This window comes from Gymnoscopelus microlampas (assembly GCF_963454915.1).
Source record: "Gymnoscopelus microlampas genome assembly, chromosome: 22".
Classification (NCBI taxonomy): Eukaryota; Metazoa; Chordata; class Actinopteri; order Myctophiformes; family Myctophidae; genus Gymnoscopelus; species Gymnoscopelus microlampas.
This window is the reverse complement of record NC_139959.1, coordinates 18268449-18291854: the sequence shown is the minus strand read 5'-3', so window position 1 is coordinate 18291854 and position 23406 is coordinate 18268449. Positions and strand designations below refer to the sequence as shown.

General features: G+C 44.2%; 1 protein-coding gene across 1 annotated transcript in view; it reads right to left on the bottom strand.

Moving 5' to 3' along the window:
- LOC311038540 (contactin-associated protein-like 2) overlaps nucleotides 1-23406 on the bottom strand; it is a gene marked incomplete at its 5' end in the record, with an annotated part of 239631 nt that overhangs the window by 77945 nt on the left and 138280 nt on the right. Inside the window, 5 exons of the mRNA XM_084048113.1 lie at nucleotides 11108-11192; nucleotides 11656-11771; nucleotides 12672-12791; nucleotides 20332-20438; nucleotides 21321-21483. Of these exons, the coding sequence (XP_083904239.1) occupies nucleotides 11108-11192; nucleotides 11656-11771; nucleotides 12672-12791; nucleotides 20332-20438; nucleotides 21321-21483 (591 nt within the window). The remainder of the gene's footprint in view (nucleotides 1-11107; nucleotides 11193-11655; nucleotides 11772-12671; nucleotides 12792-20331; nucleotides 20439-21320; nucleotides 21484-23406) is intronic.

Genomic DNA, 23406 nt, shown 5'->3' with positions numbered 1-23406 from the left:
AGAAATCAAATACCCTGTGGTAAAAGTCATTGGACGTGATTCTCCCCACAAGTATTTTCAAAACTGAAGCCACATTACACGAGAGAGGTTGGAAGGAGAAGCACAATTTGGACACACGCACAAAGCCCAGATGCTTTCCTCCAGAGCTGGTAGCAGACAGGGGGTTTATTGAGATGAAGCATGGGGCCTTGGGGGTGACAGTGTGGGCATGATAGAGAGAGAGAGAGAGAGAGAGAGAGATTTCCTCCCTCTTTTAAAATTCATGTCCAACTCCTGCAAACTCCAACCTAGTGTTCCTCCTCTCCGTCAGAGAATGAGGCTTTCTTCAATTCTTCAGTTCTCTGTAAAGGCTGCAAAATACTTCTTGCGGAAATTAAGTTCGGCTATAGGTCATAAGAACAAAATGACGCAATTGTGGAAAAAATGTTATTTCTTTGCCGAAGTTCTTTCCAGCATGTCTTGCACCTCTTGCACCTGGCGAACACCTTGAAATTCAAGGTGCTCCTGATTTATTTATGTATTCCATTTCTGCAATCTGCCGACATTGTATATGGACAGTTTTGTAGAAAGGTTGGCTGAGGAGGTACGACGTTTGCAGTTATTTTAATTCAAAGTTGAAGACCTTTCGGTTTGACACTGCCTTTGAAAGTTTTTATTTTTCATTTTTATCATTTCTTCTGTACTGTAATTGTATTCTCTTCTTATCCGTTTTGTTTTATTTTCCTTGATGTTCTTTGATTTAATGTCTTAATGGTCAATGGTTTGTGGCAAAGCACTTGAAATGTGCTATACAACCAGTGGTGGAAAGTAACTAAGTATATTTACTTAAGTACTGTACTTAAGTACTTTACACCACTGGACTCATGGGGATCTCAAGATCCACATAGGAATGGCATGCCTCCAATATGGATCTCATACTTGATGTGGCCACCAGATAACTAAACTCCTGCAGAGCCATGCCGCAAAAAGCCTTGTATCGACATTGAAAAACTCATATAGCTTCTGTTTTAGGCACTGAATGTTACAGGCAGCAGGACAATAAAGCAACATCATCATCAACATTCAAAGACATGACATGATATGTATTCACATTGACACAGAATGGCTGGAGAGTGATACAGCAGAGTGTCTCTGTGATATTTCTCTGTGCTGAGGTGATGGTGAGCTATTTTCCACTTCACGAGTCACGAATACTAGGGTGCCAAACAACCGGCTCACAAAGCGAAATATCTTTGCTCAAATTACAATGAAACGTTACCGATGGAAGTGAGAGATCACATTCTTTTGGTGTCACGGTCTCCCCTCAGAGAGCTGAGCAGCGGGTCTGTGAAAAGACTTGATGTGTGAAGAGAAAGAATCATTCTGCAACAATATAATGGAACCGAAAATGAGGCCATAACACATGAAGGGGGAGCAATAAGATGAGTGTGTTGACTGAAAACCCACGAATGAGAGAAATGAAAAAGTCCACTTTGGGAGAGAAATCAGAATAAGTCTACTTTCATGAGGCCTGAACAGTTATGATTATTTGTCTGACATCCGTTGTGAAGTAGTGCCTTGATAAAGTGGTGAAAAAATTGACGTTTCATCACCAATCTTCTAACCACCTACACCTGTTCTCTATACCAGTTTTCTGAAGGAACTCAGAATGTACACACCTTGCAGTTAGTATCGCTTATGTTTGGAAAAGTGCCCTGCGGGCGTTTGGCCCCTTCCTACAGTACGTGAAAGCCCCCTGTACCCCCAGATGGATACAGTGCGGTGGGCACATAAACCTTGTGGGCAGTAGTACATGATTTGAACAAGCATGGTACGTCATTATCCGCAAAATGACTGACTATTACAGGTTATATAGCAATTTGTAGCCTTAAAGGTGGGGTAAGTGATTTTCTTTGGTTAAGATAAGTGTTAAATAGCTCTATATTGTGATAGTGCTCATTGCTAAAGAGTGTTTGTTCAATAACAGGGGACTCCATGTCTCTCCAGCTATTTTATTATTATCTACAATTTCATCCAATCAGGATACAGATTAAACAAGTGAAATTAGAAGTGATGACACAAATAAATGAGCAGACAAATTAAGCTGATAAATAGGTACTTTCTTCTGATTGGCTGAAAATGTGTCACCTACCTGAAAAATTATTTTCTGTTTAATAAAGAGCTGGAGAGACATGGAGACCCCTGTTACTGAACTCTATAGCAATGATTACTATGAGAATATAGTGCTTTAACCAAAAAATATCACTTACCCTACCTTTAAGTGTAATAAATACAATTTTAAAAAAGTTTGTCAAAAGTAGACAGAAAATGAAATATAAAATAAATAAATATTATTCCGGTTACCCTCCCAGACACTGTCCAATAAAAACGTCCATACAGACTCACACATACTGTACACACATCGTGTCGCACATAACCCTCGTCTGCTGCTCCTCGCGCTGTTAGTGTGCAACTGCGCACTAACATGCATGCGCAAGTTGCGCTGGTCGGTGACATAATATGCGTCATGGCAACTGCGCATGCGCGTCAGCTACTGATCAAAATATGGGTAAAAGAAAAATGCAGACAGACCAGTAGTCCGAAGGCATGATCGATTTTTTTTGGCCACATACGTAGGCAACGTGTTCTGCAAGTAAGTAGAACACCCATACACACAAACTACGGTCCCGTTATTTTGAATTGTGTCGTCAAGATTGTGGTCCCACACATAGATTTGTTTGAGATTCCTCTTTCCTTGTTGCTGAACTCTGCTCTGCATTCAACCATGCGTTTGTCTGCTGATTCTGTACTGTTGCTTTAAATCTCTTCACCTGGACCCTGAGTCATGGATGGTTCATTACAGAACTTTGCCAGGAAAACATTGGTTTACATCGTACTGGGAGCAACAATTGATTTCTGCTAATTGAAACAGACATGGTCGGTAAACCCAACATCATCTTTATTAGGATAATTCCACATCACCTATTGTGTGTGTGAGTGAGAGTGAGAGAGAGAGAGAGAGAGAGAGAGAGAGAGAGAGAGAATGTGTGCATTCGCGACAGCAAATGGTGTGTCTGAAAACTGTAAAACTTTGAATGAGTCAGACAAACTGCTTTTGACCAGAGAAGGCCAGACTATCTCACCCACTCTTAAAGCCGCTCAATTTGGAGGAGAAGTTCTTTCCTTTATCCATGATTGATCTCATTGTCTGCTTTGTCTGACAGTGTCTGAAAGTATATATTGCATGAACAATGTTCTGCCGTCTAGACACAAGCCGCTCTATTCCAGACCAACCTAGCCGTACCCGTTACCTGTGATTTTCTACCCATTGCCCGTGAAATACGGATAATGGAGCTGGCACTGTCCCTAAACGCTATTCTGCGCTTGCTATACCCGCTCTCCATTATGCCGATTCCATTTCTATTCTGCCCACACACCTTTGAGAAAGCTCACAGCGGACTCTAAAACCACCCGCAAAGCCAACTTGGTTAGTAGAGTCCACAGTCTGCAATGGATGTCCTGGAGATGCACAGCGTGCACCTCTCTCTGCTAGGCTATTATTGTCAACAAATCTCTGTGATTCTAATTTTCCTATAATCAGCAGAAGGGAAGGTGTCAATTCCTTGTGTCAATTGTATCCATATAAGATGATAGTCTATTTAAAGATGACAATTTGTGCATCGCGCAATGCAATGCTTCAATTTACACACGTCAGTTTTATTCATTGAATACGCAGGAAATAATTTACTGATTACAAAAATATAAAATTCTCTCTAATCAGTAACAATGTAGGTGATACTTATGTCTATCAAATGTGGGTTTATTGAAAGGCAATCAAAGTCCAGAGCTTAGAAACCCAACGTCGGGTGTATGTTTCCATGATAAATCACCACAGTGTGGCTGCAGAGTTGTTGCTAGAATTTGCGAGAAATAAGCACTTCAAACCACACCACACCTATAATGTAACGGGTAGTGCAGGTGTTTTGCGGGTAAAGCAGGTGTCCCAGAATAGCAACTTTTGCGGGGGAACGCCCCTTGCCTAGTCCTCAATCCGATATTAGTGGCTTTAGCAACTTCAACCTGGAATAGGGCCCTTAGTAGCTGGCCGTTTTCCAATTGCCTGACTGCATTGGCAGTGTTTATGTCCTTTGTACAAGGCGTTAACAACTGCTAACAACGTGATCATCACCTTGTGCTTTTCCTCTCCTCTCTCCTCCTCTCCTAAAAGTGGTGTATAGTATAGAGGTTGGTGCACATACTGAATAGGTGGCAGAGGTTCACGCCAGTCAGTTATGCAGTCTGCATGAGTAATGTTGAAGTCGAAACAGTCACAAAGGTGCATTAAAACATTGTTTTAATGCTGTGTAAGAGATTTACAAAACATATGATACCCCTGACTTAACATGCTTAAATGTGCTACGCTGCCCTACAAAGCCAAAGTGCAGTAACTACGGGGAAAAAATGTACTGATAAATGGGTTTAAAAATGTTTCAACTGGTCAGCCAAATGATATATTGGCTTATAAGTGATATTGCACTAACTACATATCTGTTCTCCAAGTAATCATTTATCCCCCAAAATCACAAAGGCTAAATTGATCTTAAGGATACACAATTAAGTCGGTGTGTCCAAAAACGTAGTTGCACTTTGGCTTTGTAGGGCAAAACGGCTGCTTCAACCCTCATGTCTTCTCTTCAACCCTCCTTGTCTTCTCTATACCTACGACCCCCACGTCCTCCTATTCTGCATGTCACTGTCGGGGCTGCAGTCATGCAAGCAGATAGACAGACGAACAGGCAGACAGGCAGGCAGGCAGACAGACAGACAGTTGTGTCCTCCAGGTCAGTGGCTTGTGTCAGGGGGACAAATTCTGCCAAATGCCGCTGCCCACACAGCTGGAAAATTAAAGCCTTGTCGGGCTGAAAGTGGTGCGTGCGTGTGTGTGTGTGTGTGTGTGTGTGTGTGTGTGTGTGTGTGTGTGTGTGTGTGTGTGTGTGTGTGTGTGTGTGTGTGTGTGTGTGTGTGTGTGTGTGTGTGTGTGTGTGTGTGTGTGTGTGTACTGTATGCGTGCGTGCATGCATGCGTGTGTGTGCGTGCACGAGAGAGAGAGGTCAGAGAGGAAACATTGCACAGATGGCTGTTGATGTCCAGCTGTTACTCTATCTAATGCAACATTTCCTTTTGCCCCCAATCAAAATCAATACTTGATTAGCTCCATAATGATTCAAAGTTTTACAGTTTTCAGGAATACTGTGTGCTCTCGCGCAGGCACACAGTCTCTCTCACTCAAACACACACACACACACACACACACACACACACACATTTGAAATATTTATTTACAGTATGTCCACATAAACATTACAAGAATGCCTTGTACAAAGGACATAAACACTGCCAGTGCAGTCAGATAATGGGAAAACAGACAGTTACAAAGTGCATATAGGGCAGAACATTGTTACATGTTACATGTTACATGTTACACACACACACGCACGCACACACACGCACACGCACACAAACCACTACCGCCCTGTTGCACTTCCAACAGTTATCAAACGCATAACACAACCGCTAGAGGATCTAAGGTGACCTACAGTATAGAGAAGCCCAGAGGATCACCACAGCAGTGTACTGTTCACTCTGCTAACAGTCTGGCAAATGGTACTGGAACGCCTATGCCTGATGTAGCACAATCAGGGACAGTTTCCACCCTCATGGCCATAAGACTCACCCACCACTGATAATGGAGACACTTATATGACACGAGAGAAAAGAAAGCTGAGTACATGGAGGCGTGTGTGGGGGGGCAAATCACTGATGGAACATCCCACTGCTTAGATTTGGAGAGAGAGAGAGAGATTGTCTTTTGATGCTGTCAGAAGACGTAGGATGGATTGAAAAAATAAGCAATTAAAGGATTGAGAGAGCGAGCTTGGGGCCGTGCACACACAGCAAGGCCGGGGGCGTGCACACACAGCAAGGCCGGGGGCGTGCACATACAGCAAGGCCGGGGGCGTGCACACACAGCAAGGCCGGGGGCGTGCACATACAGCAAGGCCGGGGGCGTGCACATACAGCAAGGCCGGGGGCGTGCACATACAGCAAGGCCGGGGGCGTGCACATACAGCAAGGCCGGGGGCGTGCACACACAGCAAGGCCGGGGGCGTGCACATACAGCAAGGCCGGGGGCGTGCACATACAGCAAGGCCGGGGGCGTGCACATACAGCAAGGCCGGGGGCGTGCACATACAGCAAGGCCGGGGGCGTGCACACACAGCAAGGCCGGGGGCGTGCACATACAGCAAGGCCGGGGGCGTGCTCATACAGCAAGGCCGGGGGGCATGCACAACGACAGGTTGATGTCTGAGGTCAAAACGAATGAACGAGGGACATGAACAAAGAAAAAACAAGCCAGGGTCTAATAATGCTTAGTTAACGCTCTGACATGCAACAGTGTCGCGGGCCAAAAATAGCCATTCTGTAAGCACAAGAGACAGAGATTTTGTGCATTTATTGTAAAATGCCGTGGCTTCCTTGTGCGGTCAGTACTTGGAAGCCAGTCTGGAACAGTGGTGGGAAAAGTACTCAAATGTTTTACTTAAGTAAAAGAATCAATTCCACAATGTAGAAATACTCTGTTACAAGTGAAAGTCCGGTATTAAAAATGTACTTGAGTAAAAGTACAGAAGTATTGCCATCAAAATGTAACTTAAGTACCAAAAGTAAAAGTACTCATTATGCAGAATGCCCCATTTCAAGTTTTCAAATGTACAAACATCTTTTGAAAATAGCAGATCTACAAGATGCAACGCATTGTGAGCACGATGGCACATGTCACAGACGATGGAAGACAGGAATCTAAAGGAAACCAATGAACAGATGCTGTCCTAAACATAGTTTGTTGAGCCAGAAGCTAAAATCCCCAACAACAGCTCCTAAAGGCTGTGCTTCTCCTCAGTCATAGTTGGGAGCTGAAGGTGGCTTAGAATTTACTGTTCCACCGTTTCCCCATTTCCTGGTTAATTGAACCAAATGATTAGCAGGGACTTCAAATGGACTGTGCAAAGTGGAAGCATCTGGGATGTGCAACATTAAGTCTAAGTAAAGGAGACATGTCTGTCTTCAACTGAAGACAGAATGCACTAAGCTAAATCTACAAAGAGAGTGATTTCTCTTTATGAATGAATGCCTTTATTGTCATTGCGCATTGTACATTTGTCGCGCAGCTCTCTCTCTCTCTCTCAATGATCAATGCCACATGACAATGCCATCCTCCCAGCATTCTGGAGGGCACAACACACACACACACACACACACACACACACACACACACACACACACACACACACACACACACACACACACACACACACACACACACACACACACACACACACACACACACACACACACACACACACACACACACAAACACACACACACACACCAATACAGATACCGTATATGCCGTACATACACAAACACACATTAATACTCATTCAATGAATGGGTGGAGTGATAACATTGAAAAGTGTAATATATCAGGTACTGTAGGTGTTCTAGCTATAAGTGAACACAGGTGGGGGGGGGGGGGGGTGTTTATAGGAGCTAAGCATTCAGGTAGACAAGACACCCAATTCTGTCAACACAACGTATGACACCATTATTCCGGGCAATGACGCATCACCAAGGTAACAGCCAGCCTGAGAGCCAGCACACATTATGGGACCTAAATGATTATGATGAGACTGATACTGTGCAGCAAGTGTTTTCTTCCTAGGATGGTTTGGAGGCAAGGGCAGTGGTGTAAGAAGAACTCACATGTTTTACTTGAGTAAAAATATCAACACCACACAAGTAAAAGTCTGGTATTCAGAATTTGATTATAAGTATTGGCATCAAAATATACTTAAAGTACCAAAAGTAAAAGTACTCAATAGCCGATCTAGAAGCTCACAAACATGTTGTGTGAGCTTGTAGATAAGCTATTTTCAAATAGAGAGAGAGCTGTGGTTAATGTATGTTTAGTAATACAAATCCAAAAAGTAACTAGCAACTAAAGTTTTCAAATAATTGTAGTGGAGTAAAAGTACAATATGAAGTGGCGTAAAAGTACAATATTTTACTCAGAGATGTAGGCTAGTGGAGTATAAGTAAAAGTAATGAAAATTGGAAATACTCCACTAAAGTAAAGAATACCTAAAAATTGTACTTAAGTGCAGTACTTGACAGTACTTAGTTACTTTACACCGCTGGGCAAGGGGCACTCGTTTTAAATCATACACATCCTCACCCCGAAGGAAGGCACGGGAAACCTCTACTCAGCATTTAACATTCAAATCATGGAGAGACAGGGCATGGATCATTTTAATATTCATTAGCATCTTGTCTACAGGGGGTAAGAACAGAGGGGGGAAAAGGATGAAGAAGTGCTAGAGAACAGAGAGAGAGAGAGAGAGAGAGAGAGAGAGAGAGAGAGAGAGAGAGAGAGAGAGACACAGAAAGAGAGAGTGATAGAGATAGAGACTGACTGATGCCTGAAGCTTCCAGAGGGACAGCTCTCCTTTTTCTCTTGTCTTTCAATACAGCATTAGCTGCTCTTTCGTTCTCTGCCTTATGTCTTTGCCTAGAGTGCTTTCACAAATTAATGGCATTGCACGGAGAACATTAGCTTGGTAATGAAAGATGTGACACAAATGGATGGAGTGTGGGGCAATAGACAAGGAATAATTCATAAAATAGGATAGAATATTAACTGAAAAAAGGATGACAAATTGAAGAGATAACATGACTTTCCTTTTTGACGCAGGGAGTCCTCCAGTGTTAATTTACCGGTTTTAATTTACCTCTGAGTGTACAAATGAAACCAACTGGATCCGTCCATTTGGTTTCACTCAGACTTACAAATCAACAAATTTACAAAAAACGCACATACTAAATTAAGACCATGATAAATAGAGCAAAGATGATGTACTGTAATAATTATAGAACACACACACACACACACACACACACATATAGCAGTTACAGTACTGTATGTGAAATGCACGGTGGTGAAAATATGACACTGAATGTGTTGGTTTGTACTGTAGGCACATAATGTATCATGGAGTTGTGATACACAGACACCAGGAGCTCCCAGCCAGCAAGCTTGTGCAAGGGGAGCCAGCACACAGGCATCGATCATGAGGGCGTTCCACATCTAGCTAAAAGACGTACTAAAGATACTGTAGATGCAGGGGCGGAAAGTACGGTACTTGAGAAACACACACACACACACACACAACCTCATTATCCAAGAACCACATTCATAAAGACAACCTTGTTATCCAAGAACCGCGCGCGCGCGCACACACACACACACACACACACACACACACACACACACACACACACACACACACACACACACACACACACACACACACACACACACACACACACACACACACACACACACACACACACACACACACACACACACACACACACACACACACACACACACACACACACACAGCCTCATAGTCCAAGAACCAGAAGCAGATCCTGCTTGATAATATACTGCTAACAGGTGAGAGGTGAAGGTGATACAGACATAACCCTCATGTAGCCTATACAGTACCTACAGGCCTATACGGTGTGCTGAATCTGATAACATGCTAATGCTAACAGACATGAAGAGGTCTTGGCAGCTGTGCTGGTGATTTAGACATAACTTGCATGTACCTTCAGGCCTAAACAGTGTAGATTGTGAGACAGTGAAGTTTAACCAACCACAGTTGAGCAGATTAATGAGCTCATTAGTTTGATGAATATATTTCTCTCTTCATTAGTCCACAAGCTATACATTATTCTATCAATAGCTTCAGGCCCAGGGGAGAGAGAAAGTAGGGGCGGAGTATTTTGTATTATGTATGTGTGTGGGTGGGTGTGCATCTGTGCATTCGTATATATCATCAGTTTTGCTCAAAGCCGCTCTGCAGATGCTTGGGAGAGTCCAGCTGTTGCTGAATCTAACGAGAGAACATCACTCCAGTATTGAACTAAACTCAAGTTAAGTTCTTCAACTCATTCACCTTCACTACATGCAACAGCAGAGTTCAACACAATAAAAACATGTCAAAATCCCATAGAGAAAAAACACAAAGAACTGCCATCGATCCATGCAATATGAAAACCACACACACACAAAGTGCTACAGTGAGCCTGATCAATACCGCCGGTCGTTGACCATCACCCACATACTGACAGAATGACACATGCATAGTGACAAGGCACACACACTCACATACACGCACACACACATGCACGTATGGCGCACGCACACCACACACACACATGCACACACGCAGACACACAACTCCTTATAACAAGCGGAAAGAAAGCTGTCAGACTTTGACAATAACAAACCACAAGTGATTCCATTCTAATGCATTATTTGTCATGAACAGTGGTGTATAATAATGTCCTTGATATGCAGCCATGTCCAGTCACCTCAGTGTCCACCACCTCTATGTATTGCATGTAAACAATAATAATAACAAATAAATAATAATGTTTAAACCAAACCTAACAAAATACAGTTTAACTAATCTACATGCAATCCAGTCCAAAGCTAATTTATCCAAGTCTAATCCAGTACAACGGAGTCCCGACGCAAACAAATCTAATCCAGTCCCAGGCAGCCCCAAAGCAATTACTAATCCTAATCCAAGTCTTGTCAAGTCCAAATCTACCCAATTTGAATGTATCACAAAACAGTCCTAAAGCCAACAAGACTAATCCTAATCGAAATCCAGTCCGGTCCAGTCCGGTCCAAGCCTAGCCAAAGCCAAAGCCAACAACATGCCCCAAACTCTGGTCCAAGTCCAATCTTGTCCTGCATAATCTATCTATCTATCTAATCTATTTTAGTGGGTTGAAGGGTAGTACATTGTGAATTGTGAATGTCGCAATTTGAAAAGAAATATTTATATTGTGTTGAGTCTGGCGTAGAGGATTGCATCCTGTGCCAGAACATTTTCAATAAATTTCAATAAATTATGACTGTATCACAACACAGGCCCCCCTAAAATCAACTCAACATATTGTCTACCACAGTGTTAATATGATCAGTATGTACCTGGGGTGTTGAGCAGTCTGGACATTCGGCAGCTGTAGGAGATGAACTGCTGACAGTGTTCTGCACTGGTGGTGATGGCCGTCACCTTGGAAACACAAAGTATGAATAGATTCTCATTGAATCGGAGTTAAGCAGACTGGTTAGAAGCTCTCTGTGAAAGAACAGCTTCTTAAGAAGGGAACAATGTGTGCCATGTTTTGTTTTGTTAACGCTCAGTTCATTGACGGAAAGAGACAGACAGACAGACAGACAGACAGACAGACAGACAGACAGACATACAGGCAATGCCACATGTCTACTTAGGTAGAACATACTAGTGTAGAGTAGCATGCATCTTTGCAACAGTAGAAGTAAAGTAGTAATGTGGGATCTATTACAATAGAACCTTTATTATCTGAAACCCCACAGGAATGAAGGTCATTTGGGAAAGATCCATCAGTCGAAAACACTCACAGAACTCCTCATTAAATCAACGCAAATAATTAGAAAATGTTTTAGTGTGTGTGTGCGTGTGTGCGCGTGCGTGCGTGGCTGCGTGCGTGTGTTACCTGGTCCATGGAGGTACTGTAGTTGACCTGGATGACAGTGCGTCTCTCTCTGCTAGAGCCTGTTACTGTGGTCTGAGCTGGAAGGTTGTTCATCACTGTGGTCCACACTTTGTCCTCTACGCACGCGCACGCGCACGCGCACGCGCACACGCACACACACACACACACACACACACACACACACACACACAGCTGATGTAAGCTCTCCATAGCAGTATTATATATGTTACAGGGAAATTGGCATTCCAGGGAAATTGAAAAAGGAGCGCTCGTTTTCACCCCCCAGGCAATTCTGTAGAACAAACACTAGAGGGCAATGCAAGCCACACTAGACTAGAACGTCTATGCAACGTGCACTGCATAGACTTGCATGTGTGTGCACACACGCTCATGCTGCCAATTTGGTTTATTGAAAGCATGACTGTTAAAATAATTTATTGTGTTCTGGCTTTTAACATTTGTTTTAGTTTATCCACGACACACACGCACAAGTGGATAGTAACCCATGAAAAGATCTATTCTCCCCTTATCGGTTTACAACGGCGCTGATTCGACTATAGCAGACCATCGGCCGTTTTTTTCGGTGAACTATCCCTTTAAGATGACAGCATACAACTTTAACACTGTTAGAATTCTGTGTTTGTAAAAGACATCATGAAAATGAGCAATTTTTCGTCTTGCTTTATTTTAAAGTTTTCCTTTGGAACGGAGGCATGTTGTGCTTCAACCAATCACAGTCGCAGCCAACCGTACCCTGTACCCTCCCCCAGGGCTATGGGATCGATGAGCAGCTCATAGCGCAGCTGTTTGTGTCTCGCCGTGCAGCACAAGGCAGAGAGAGTTATGTCAATCAGGAGTGTCTATACGTCTGTGTGTGCTCTGTGTGTGTGTGTGTGTGTGTGTGTGTGTGTGTGTGTGTGTGTGTGTGTGTGCGTGTGAGTTAAATGTCATCAGTGGCTTTAGCTGTGTTGTCATGGAAGCCCCATGTAGACACACACATACACACACAAACACACCTGTCATGTTGCAGCTGACTTTGAAGGGGCCGAGGGGTCCACTGCCGTCAGGGTCAATCCAGTAGGAGTCAGAGGACCTGCCCAGGTGTTTATAGGCCTCACAGGACGACTCATATATGGCTGAGAGAGAGAGAGAGAGAGAGAGAGAGAGAGAGAGAGAGAGAGAGAGAGAGAGAGAGAGAGAGAGAGAGAGAGAGAGAGATCAGAATCAGGTTTATTGTCACATCACAGGTTTACAAGGTAAAAAAAGTGGGTGAAATTCGTTTTTGTACATCACTCCCATCGCAACGTTAGATTCCGTAGAAAGAAGAGTGGGGAGAGAGAAGAAGAAGAGGGGTAGGGTGCAAGTGGGAAGGAGATCAACAAGAGAACAATAGAAGGCCAAAAACAAGTTATCTACATATTTACAAAGTACCTGAGATAAGAGACAAACTAAGGTGCCTGAGCATAGCAGCAATGTATGTATACTGTGCATGATATACTTATAGACGCTAAGGTGCTTAGAGAGAAAAAAGAGCGCAATAATAAAAAATAAAAAAAACAAAAAAGTTTGTGCGTTATACATGGGGATTAAGGTGCAGAGGGTCAGTGCGTGTTCACCTAAGGGTGGACTGACCCTGGTATAATCCGCAAGTAGCTCCATGAGGGAGAGCAACAAAAAGTAATCTTTAGCATTTTGACTAAAGCTTTTGCCACAAAGTGTACCGCTAAAGCCTTTCCTCTGTGTGTATCAACATGTGTTTCTTAAGATTAGCATTTTGACTAAAGCTTTTGTCACAAACTGTACACCTGAAGGGTTTTTCGCTGGTATGATTCCTCATAAGTCCAAGTCATTTCCTGGTATAATAATCCACAGGTGTGTTCAGGAAGAGCCAGAAAAGTCTGCAACCAGCTGGGCAGTACCGCCTGTTGTCAGGCTGCTGAAAAGGGCTCATGCTTCATTCAGCATTCTGACAGCAGCCGGGTTAAAACTATTCCAGAACCTGGTGGTGGAACTCTTGATACTGCGGTAGGTCTCCTTGCCCGGTCGCGGTCGTTGTAGGGTTCTGAACAGTCTGTGACTTGGGTGGTACTTGTCCTTAATGATGCGCTTGGCTTTGACCACGCACCGCTTCTTGTACAGATCCTGAAGCGCTGGGAGCTCGCTTCCCATTATTCGCTCTGCCGATCGCACTACTCGCTGTAGGTTGATCTTCTCTCGGGCAGTGCAGTTCCCGTACCAGGCCGTGATGCAGCCTGTTAGGACGCCTTCAACCAAACTGTTGTAGTACAGCTTGAGGATGCGCTGTCCTACTCCAAGCTTATTCAGGCGGCGGAGCCAGTACAGTCTCTGCTGAGCCTTTTTCTTCACGTGTGTGGTGTGCGTCTCCCATTTTTTTTTTTGTTCAAGGTTTTTTTATTTTATATTTTTACATACAGGTCAGTAATAAAAGGCATACAAAAACAATGAATGTATGTTACCCCTCCCACCCCCCAAAGTTCACGCTCCGAAAGAGCCACAACCCTGGTATGTGCGTCTCCCATTTAAGGTCCTCCTCGATGTGAACTCCGAGGAACTTGAACTCGCTGACCCTTTCCACTGCAGCACCGTCGATGAGGATGGGCGCATGGTCTCTCCGCGGCCTCCTGAAGTCCACGATCAGTTCTTTGGTCTTGTCGACGTTGAGAGCGAGGTTGTTCTCCCGGCACCAGAGCGCCAGTGAGTTGATCTCATCTCTGTAGTCAGACTCGTCGTTGTTTACGATTCGGCCTAACACTGTCGTGTCGTCCGCGTACTTTATGATGGTGTTGGAGACATGTGTGGCTATGCATTCATACGTGTACAGGGAGTAGAGGAGAGGGCTCAGCACGTATCCCTGGGGTGCTCCGGTGTTGAGGGTCAGGGGGTCAGATGTGATGCTGCCCATTCTCACCACCTGATGTCGGTTGGACAGGAAGTCCTGTATCCAGTCGCACATGCTTGGGTGTAGCCCTAGGTCTCTGAGCTTTTTGTCAAGTATTGCTGGGACAATGGTGTTGAATGCTGAGCTGTAGTCCACGAACAGCATACGTACATATTTGTCCTTCAGCAGCTTGTTGTCCATGTGCGAGAGGACGGTGTGGAGAGCCATGGCAATAGCGTCGTCGGTGGATCTGTTTTTGCGGTATGCATACTGCCACGGATCCAGCGAGGCAGGTAGCGTGGAGCTGATGTATTCCCTCACCAGTTTCTCGAAGCACTTGCTGACGATCGGGGTGAGAGCGACAGGTCTCCAGTCATTCAGGCATGTCACTCTGGCCTTTTTGGGAATGGGCACAATGGTTGACATTTTGAACCCTGCAGGGACCACAGCCTGGGAGAGGGAGAGGTTAAAGATGTCAGCGAAGACACCCGCCAGCTGGTCTGCACATGCCTTAAGGACCCGGCCTGGGATTCCATCAGGTCCGGCTGCCTTGTGGATGTTGACCCGTGCAAAGGCTGTACGCACTTCTCTCTCCGAGATGATTAGAGGGTTCTCCTCTGCTGGTGTTGCTGATGCCCCCGCTTGGCTGCCGCGGTTGGAGCTGATCTCAAACCGGCCATAGAAAGTGTTCAGTTCGTTAGGGAGGGAGGCAGGCGGGTTCACCTCGCTTCTGGTTCTTGTTTTGCAGTCTGTCGAGGTGTGTACCGCCTGCCATGTGCTCCTGATGTTGCCATTGCTGAGTTGGTCTTGCATCTTTTCAGTGTAGGCCTTTTTCGCTTTCCTGATGGCGCTGTTTAGGGCCGCGCGCGTCGTGTTACGCGTTTCCACGTCGCCAGATTTGAAACCAGCATCCCGTGCGTGCATGTGTACACGTACTTCGCTGTTCATCCATGGTTTCTGATTGGGATAGATCCGAACTGTCTTTTTTGGGACTATGTCGTCTATGCACTTACTGATAAAGCCAGTGACTGAGTCTGAGAGTTCGTTGATGTTATTCCCAGCGGCGTTCTTAAACATCCCCCAGTCAGTCTGGTAGAAGCGTCTGTGTCCTCAGACCAGATTCGGATTTCCTTCTCAACGACCGGCTCCCTTTTTAGCCTCTGTTTGTAGGCAGGTAGCAGCTGGATGGCGTGGTGGTCAGAGCTTCCTAGCGGTGGGCGGCGGAGGGCTTTGTATCCATCCTTGAAGGGCGTGTAGCAGTGGTCAAGAATATTGTCACCACGGGTACTGCAGGTGACGTGCTGGTGGAATTTGGGAAATATCTTTTTTAGGTCTGTCCGGTTGAAGTCGCCTAGGCAGATGGCTGCGCAGTCCGGGTGACGATTTTCTTGTGCACTGATAGCCTGGTGTAATTTCCTCATGGCTGTGTCCTCGTTAGCTCCAGGATGAATGTAAACAACGGCTACAATCACAATGCTGAAGTCACGTGGTAGGTAGAAAGGACGACAGGCTATGATTAAAAGTTCTAGGTCTGGTGAACAGTGGCTATCTAGGATTTTAACATCTTTGCACCAGTTGTTGTTGATAAGGGCACAAACTCCCCCTCCACGTTGCTTACCGCTCAGTACAGGGTCTCTGTCTTTCCTATACGCGGTGAAGCCAGGAGGAGTGATGGAAGAATCAGATGCTAGCGCCGTTAGCCATGTCTCCGTTAGCGCGACAATGCACGTATTCCTCGTCTCGGTGTTATACTTAACGTGCGCCAGTAAGTCGTCCATCGTGGTCACTGTTCTAGATTCACACAGAGATCTAACGTTCGCTAGCAGGATTGAAGGCAGTGCAGGTTTATATCCACGTTTTGTTGTTTTAACGAGGACGCCTGCTCTCCTTCCACGACGTCCGGGTCGCCGGCGTCGCCGTTTGCGTCGCTTCTGCGCTGTTGTTCCAGCTGTTCCAGGGACAAAGGGATCCCCTCCCCCCACCCAGCCGGGTGGAGGTTTTTCGGTAAAAAAGTCTGAAATTCTATGTGCAATCGCTTTTCTGATGTCCATAAGTGCTTGTCTATCATAACTCCTTAGGCACCCAACGGTGTAGGAGAAAAAGAAAAGGCTAAAAAATACTAAAAAGAGGGAATAACGTTGCGATGTAACGGAGCTCGTACCAGCGTGTGCCTTCTCCATGGCGCGCCGGATAGAGAGAGAGAGAGAGAGAGAGAAATTGTTGAGACTGGATGCCCCTGGCAGCCCCTATAGGCTGTGTTGTTACACCCTTTAACTGACTGATATTGCAATCCTTGGAACCATGCACTGTGACTAGTGGGACTAACAATTCATTAATGAATTCATTGATAACTTGGTGAATTGCTTGCTTGATTGATTGATTGATTGATTACGATATGGATCATCTAAATTCATTTGTCTACAGTAAATTTGATGGGGTCACCAAAATGAGTAGGGGCCTGGTCTCGGGTGCAGTCATGTGCACAGCAAATTCCATGACAATACAGCCATTGTTTTCAAAGTTGTTTGGAAACAAAGTGGTGGATGGACACATGGGCTGATCAACATTGGGATGCTTAGAGCCCCACAGATAGCAGAGCGAGCCTTGTGTGTATTTGGACATGCGTTCACATTTCATTGAGGTACACACCAACATGTGAATGTACTTGGCACTAAATACAACTCTTTGCTTAAATCTTTACCCCACACACACACACACACACACACACACACACACACACACACACACACACACACACACACACACACACACACACACACACACACACACACACACACACACACACACACACACACACACACACACACACACACACACACACACACACACACAGTTACTGCATTGCCATCATCCTTTTACTTTGTTTACTGTGTTTGTGTTGTATGACCTGTTGTGAAGTGCACAGAGACCAAAAACAACTCCAACAACTCCAAAAACAAGTGATGATGGATTGGAGAAGACTATGAGAGAATTGAATTATAAGACAGAAGCTCAAACATAGAGAGAGCATGGAAAGAAATGGAATGAACCTTCACTGAACTATGGAACTCTCCATGATGGTGACAACCTAGACTACTCCCACAGCAGAGTGAGGAGCTGTCTTTGGTGCTGAAAGTCCTCACTAAAGTAATAGAGCTAATAGCAGGACAAAGATAGTAACTTGCTAGTTATGGTATGGTAGTAAAAGCAATACAGTGTTAGTACGTGTAGAATTAGTAGTCAAAATAGTAGCCAGATGTGTGCTGTAGTACAGTGGTTCTCAAACGTTTTAATTTCAAGGACTCTCACAACTATCAGAGTGTACAAATGGAACCAAAAGGGTTCCACATAGTTCCATTTCAGAGTTGCAGGTCTGTAACCCCGCATCATGCACCCCCATGAAGATATACTTCTAATCAGTGTTTCTAGATTGGAAAAATGTGTACAAAATGATGAGCCAAGTAAAAAATATATGTGCATTTATGTGCAAATTAGTGCCATTATCAAATTATCTACTTTCACTATAAATAAGCCAATATTGGCTGGGAGAAAGCTGCAAAAGACCGTGGCATTTGGAGGCAGGCTGTCGCTACAGGAACTAGCTGTGCCGAAAAGAGGCACAACTCCTTGCTGCAGGCGAAGAGACAGAAGAGGAAACTGCTTGAAGCAGCCCCCACTCCAGTGCATGACCCCTCTCCATTCGTCTGCGCCAACTGCACCAGAGACTGCCACTCCAGAGTGGGGCTGTACAGCCACAGTCGCCGCTGCAAGAAAAACTGACTCCTCAGGCACAATCCATCGTCATCACTGACGGACGGATGCCTACAGTATGATGATGATTATCGAATACTCTTTTTTCACTATAAATCAGCCAATATTGCGCTTAACTCTGTGCCTGCCAACGACGAGATTGCTCGTCAGTTTCTGCCAAGGCGCAGCCTGCCACTGTGGCCTGCTGGTGTGCAAATGAGTGCTGCCATTACAATATAATCACATTTTAACAATAATTATTATGGCAATAATAATGCTAATTATTGATATATTTTTTGCCATCTGCAAAATAATTGCTTACAAAATCTTTCTTCACCACTGTGTTCATGAAGGTGTCTGCTAACACCTCTCAATTACTTCCAAACCAACTACTCTGGGTTAACTCTGTGGGAGCCAATCAAAGTTGAGAAGACCTGGTGTGAAAAACTGGGAAAATATAAATTGGCCAATATGAGCTTGTGCAATCCAATGGTACCATCAGCTATTCAAGGACACCTACCTACCTACCTACCTACCATACTTCATCAATGGTGTGGGGAACCAGAAACGGATAATCAGTAGTGCATGCACTTAGTAAGGGGATGGCTGCAGCCTTACCAGGGTTCCCTGCTGATAAGTTGATAAGGCATGGTGTGGAAAATCTAAGAAAAAAGAAATATTGGCCAATGTGAGCTTGTGGGATGTCTACCCAGGGGTTTGTGGGGGTGCTGAATCCATTCCAACCATCGGTTTTAGTAACAATGACTCCCTGGACATGTAATTGGCCACGTCTACTTTCAGGGGACCTATTCATCAAATTGTGGTGGCGATAATGTTTACTCGTTCATTTTTGTTGAGTGATATATTTTGACTCTTGGGGTTACTAGAAAGGCGATCTAAGAGTCTATGCCCATATTTGTGCTGTCCTGATATTTGTCTATTACCATGGTGCAGTCATGCAAGCTTTCCTCATTAGTATAATTTGCATATATCATGCAACATTTTGCTTTTTTTTAATGTAAAATCAAGAATTTTAAAAAGTGTGCATGCACCACTGATGATCTGTTTCTTTTCCCTCACACCAATGAGTTTTGTTTGGTTTGTTGACAAGGTCAGTTTTTCTCACCAGGTCTTCTCAACTTTGATTAGCTCCCACAGAGTGATGACACAGAGTTTCCCAGAGTAGTTGGGTTTGATTGGAAGTAAAGTAATTGAGAGGTGTTAGTAGACACCTTTTTGAACACAATGGTGAAGAAAGCTTTTGGTAAAAAAAAAAAAATGTTGGGTGTTTTTGCTGTTTATTTCTATATTGCTTCTGTGCTTTGACAGGTCTAATCATATGGGTCTGATAGAATTGTTTGATAATCATGTTTTTCTTGCATGGAAAAAAGATTTTAATAAAGTGGTCTTAAGAAATCTCTCTCTCTCTCTCTCTCTCTCTCTCTCTCTCTCTCTCTCTCTCTCTCTCTCTCTCTCTCTCTCTCTCTCTCTCTCTCTCTCTCTCTCTCTCTCTCTCTCTCTCTCTCTCTCTCTCTCTCTCTCTCTCTCTCTCTCTCTCTCTCTCTCTCTCTCTCTCTCTCTCTCTCTCTCTCTCTCTCTCTCTCTCTCTCTCTCTCTCTCATATCCATTCTGTTCCTTACTGAGATACTAGCTAGCAGGGTAATGTTGTGGAATTGCAATTCTGTACACTCCCACGAGACCTCCCACAACTCCAGAGGATGCAGGTCCTCTGTCACACTACAATTAAAGAGCTCAGAACGGAACAATTCAACTGTTCATTCACAGGAGAATGACAAACAATCAAACACAACAAATCAAATACACACAGGAACACAAATATACACAGGAACAAACACACACAACATAAACAAATACACATACTGCAATGATATATAGACAAAAGCTCAAACAATTACACAGGGACACAAGAAAATACACACAACACAATCAAATACACACATTAACTCAGTCAAATACAGTACAAAATTAAACCACAAACGAACACATATAGATACACACATACTTACAGGTGTGGCAGGTGGCTCCTGTGTATCCTGTCCTGTCGCAGGTACAACTGAAGCTGTCCCAGGTCTGCTTACAGTGACCTCCATGTTCACAGTGGTTGAACAAACACCTGGAAGACAACACACATGTAACATCTTGATTTGCGTTCAAATTTAACACGCGCGCGTGCGCGTGTGCACGCACACACACACACACACACACACACACACACACACACACACACACACACACACACACACACACACACACACACACACACACACACACACACACACACACACACACACACACACACTTCAGGTGGGGCAGGCCAACTGAACACCTGTGCACCTGCAGCTAAAACTCTCTGAACGCACAGTAAACCTGAATACTATATAATAGCCCTGAACACGTGTTATGTTCAAAACATAAGCAGAGCAAATCACCTTCGCCGGAAACTGTTTGCTGCTGTTGGCCGGGATGCAAAAATGTAAATTGTGTTTAAATATTGAATCCCCCCCCAGTGATCTCAAACATATTAGTTAAACACATTTGACAAAAAACATTAGACGAGTATGCAATTCCAACGTTTTTAAATGATTTTAGGGGCTGCGGTGGCTCAGAGTGTCTTGGAAGACTTGGAACCGGAAGGATTCCAGTCCGTTCTCCAGCTCCTCCTGGCTTCATGTTGAAGTGTACTTGAGTAAGACACTTAACACCTACCCAGAGCCATGCGTCACCTCCGTTCACTTCAGCAGGCCAGTCTTCTACATAGCCTATTGACGAATAGTGACAAAGCCCTGAAGCAGAAGTTAACGGAATGCACTGGAGTCTATGAGCATTTGTCACTATCTCGAGTTTACATGAACCACGCAACGGGCGCTGCTTTCTGGGTGCGTGCGTGCGTGTGTGCGTGCGTTTGTGCGTGCGTGCGTGCGTGCATGCGAACATGCACACATGCGAACAGGTAAGTAGGTGTTTGCATTGTGTGAGTTATCTCTCTCTCTCTCACCTGTCTATAATAGCACACATGTCCAGGCTGACGTTCTCAAAAGCTCCCACAATGCCTCTCTCCACTGCATGCAGGTCAGCAGGCTGATCGTCCAATAGGATTGCTTGCATGCAGCCTTGGAAGGACCGTTGAGATGGAGGGAACAACGTCTGCAGGAAGTAACCTGAAAGGACAGGAAGAAAAGAGAGAGGAAACCGTTTGGGGTTTATCTGATTGAAAGTAAAGCCTGACGGTTGAACTGAATTAATCAACACAAAGAGACAAGAGAGACATATAAGTCAGGAGTATCAGAAGCACAGAGCACAGATTGAAATAGACAGCGTAGACAAAAGACAGTGTATTTAGGAACACTAGACAGACAGTATAGACAAAAGACAGTGTATTAGGAACACTAGACAGACAGCATAGACAAAAGACAGTGTATTAGGAACACTAGACAGACAGCATAGACAAAAGACAGTAAGACAATGAAAGACATGATATAGGAACTAGTCAGTGTGAACAAAAGACAACAACACAATGAAAGACACATTCCTTTGATGTGCTGAAAGCTATAAAAGACAAAAAGATTAAAAGAAAAAACACCAGAGAGAAAAGAGCACACATTAACATCATAATGGTTGCTGGGCAACAGCTTTGGTCCTTGGTTATATCGTCACTACACAACCATGAACCTTCCTCAGCCCTTTGCTTTTTACTGCTCTTCCTCAAGGCCCATTAGCCTTCATAGGAAGACTTTATAGCTGGAACTCTGCCCTTTATGCGATACAGAAGTCAATGGACCCTCCAGAGACAACACTGTACCCTGACTGCAACAGGGACAAGGCTATAGGACAAAGAGGTGTGTGTGTGTGTGTGTGTGTGTGTGTGTGTGTGTGTGTGTGTGTGTGTGTGTGTGTGTGTGTGTGTGTGTGTGTGTGTGTGTGTGTGTGTGTGTGTGTGTGTGTGTGTGTGCGCGTAAGCTAAAATATGGATACGAGGTTTCTGCCCGACAGCAACGTTATGGTGAATGGCTGAGAGGATGGGTGAACGAAGGACAACTGTGAAAGAAACCTAAAGAAGAGTTGCTCTCTCCTCATTACCGAACTAACTGTTGGAGTTAGTTTGCCAAGTACATAATATCAGGCTTGAATGTCTGCGCTGAGGACAAAGCTCATGGAGCTGAGCTGTGAGCGAGGACGTGTCTTTTTATAACTGGCAAAATATCCCAGGGGGACAAAGTGGTCTTAGGATTCCATCTGTGTCATAAACACACAGGTGTGTCACTCATAAAAGACAGTATCTCAATGACATCATCATCATCATATGTATGTTATAGCCTGTCACAATCTGACAGCACTATCACCTTCAAGGTCCAGGCAGCAAAAAAAGACTTATCACTGAGGTGTTACAGCCAGCCGTATTTGCGTTGATTGATAGTGTGTGTGTGTGTGTGTGTGTGTGTGTGTGTGTGTGTGTGTGTGTGTGTGTGTGTGTGTGTGTGTGTGTGTGTGTGTGTGTGTGTGTGTGTGTGTGTGTGTGTGTGTGTGTGTGTGTGTGTGTGTGTGCGCGCGCGTGCGTGCGTGCGTATTTGCAGTGGTGTAAAGTACATTTACTTAAGTACAATTTTGAGTTTTTTTTTACTTTACTGGAGTATTTTACATTTTACTTCTACTCCACTACATCTCAGAGGCAAATATTGTACTCTTACTCAATATTTGTGTATGTATTGGGAAGACAAAGATACATTGGAAGAAATGGCAGACTGCAGGGGTTAATACTATTGGTGATTTATTTGAGGATGGGGATTTTATAACTTATGCAAATTTAAAAGAGAAATATGACCTTGGAAATGATGGTACATTCTGGAAATATTTACAAATGAGACACTGTCTCGGTAGTACATTCGATGCTGGGGAAAATACATTTGCTAGATATTTAGAATTGCCACATGAATGTCATACTGCATCTGTTTTTTATAAAATGTCAAAACAACTGCTGGGTGGTACATGTGACGGTCTCAAACTGATTTGGCAGAGGGATTTGGGTATTGATATTGAAGATGATCATTGGAAGAGGATTATAGCAAATGTAGGAAGTGGGATCA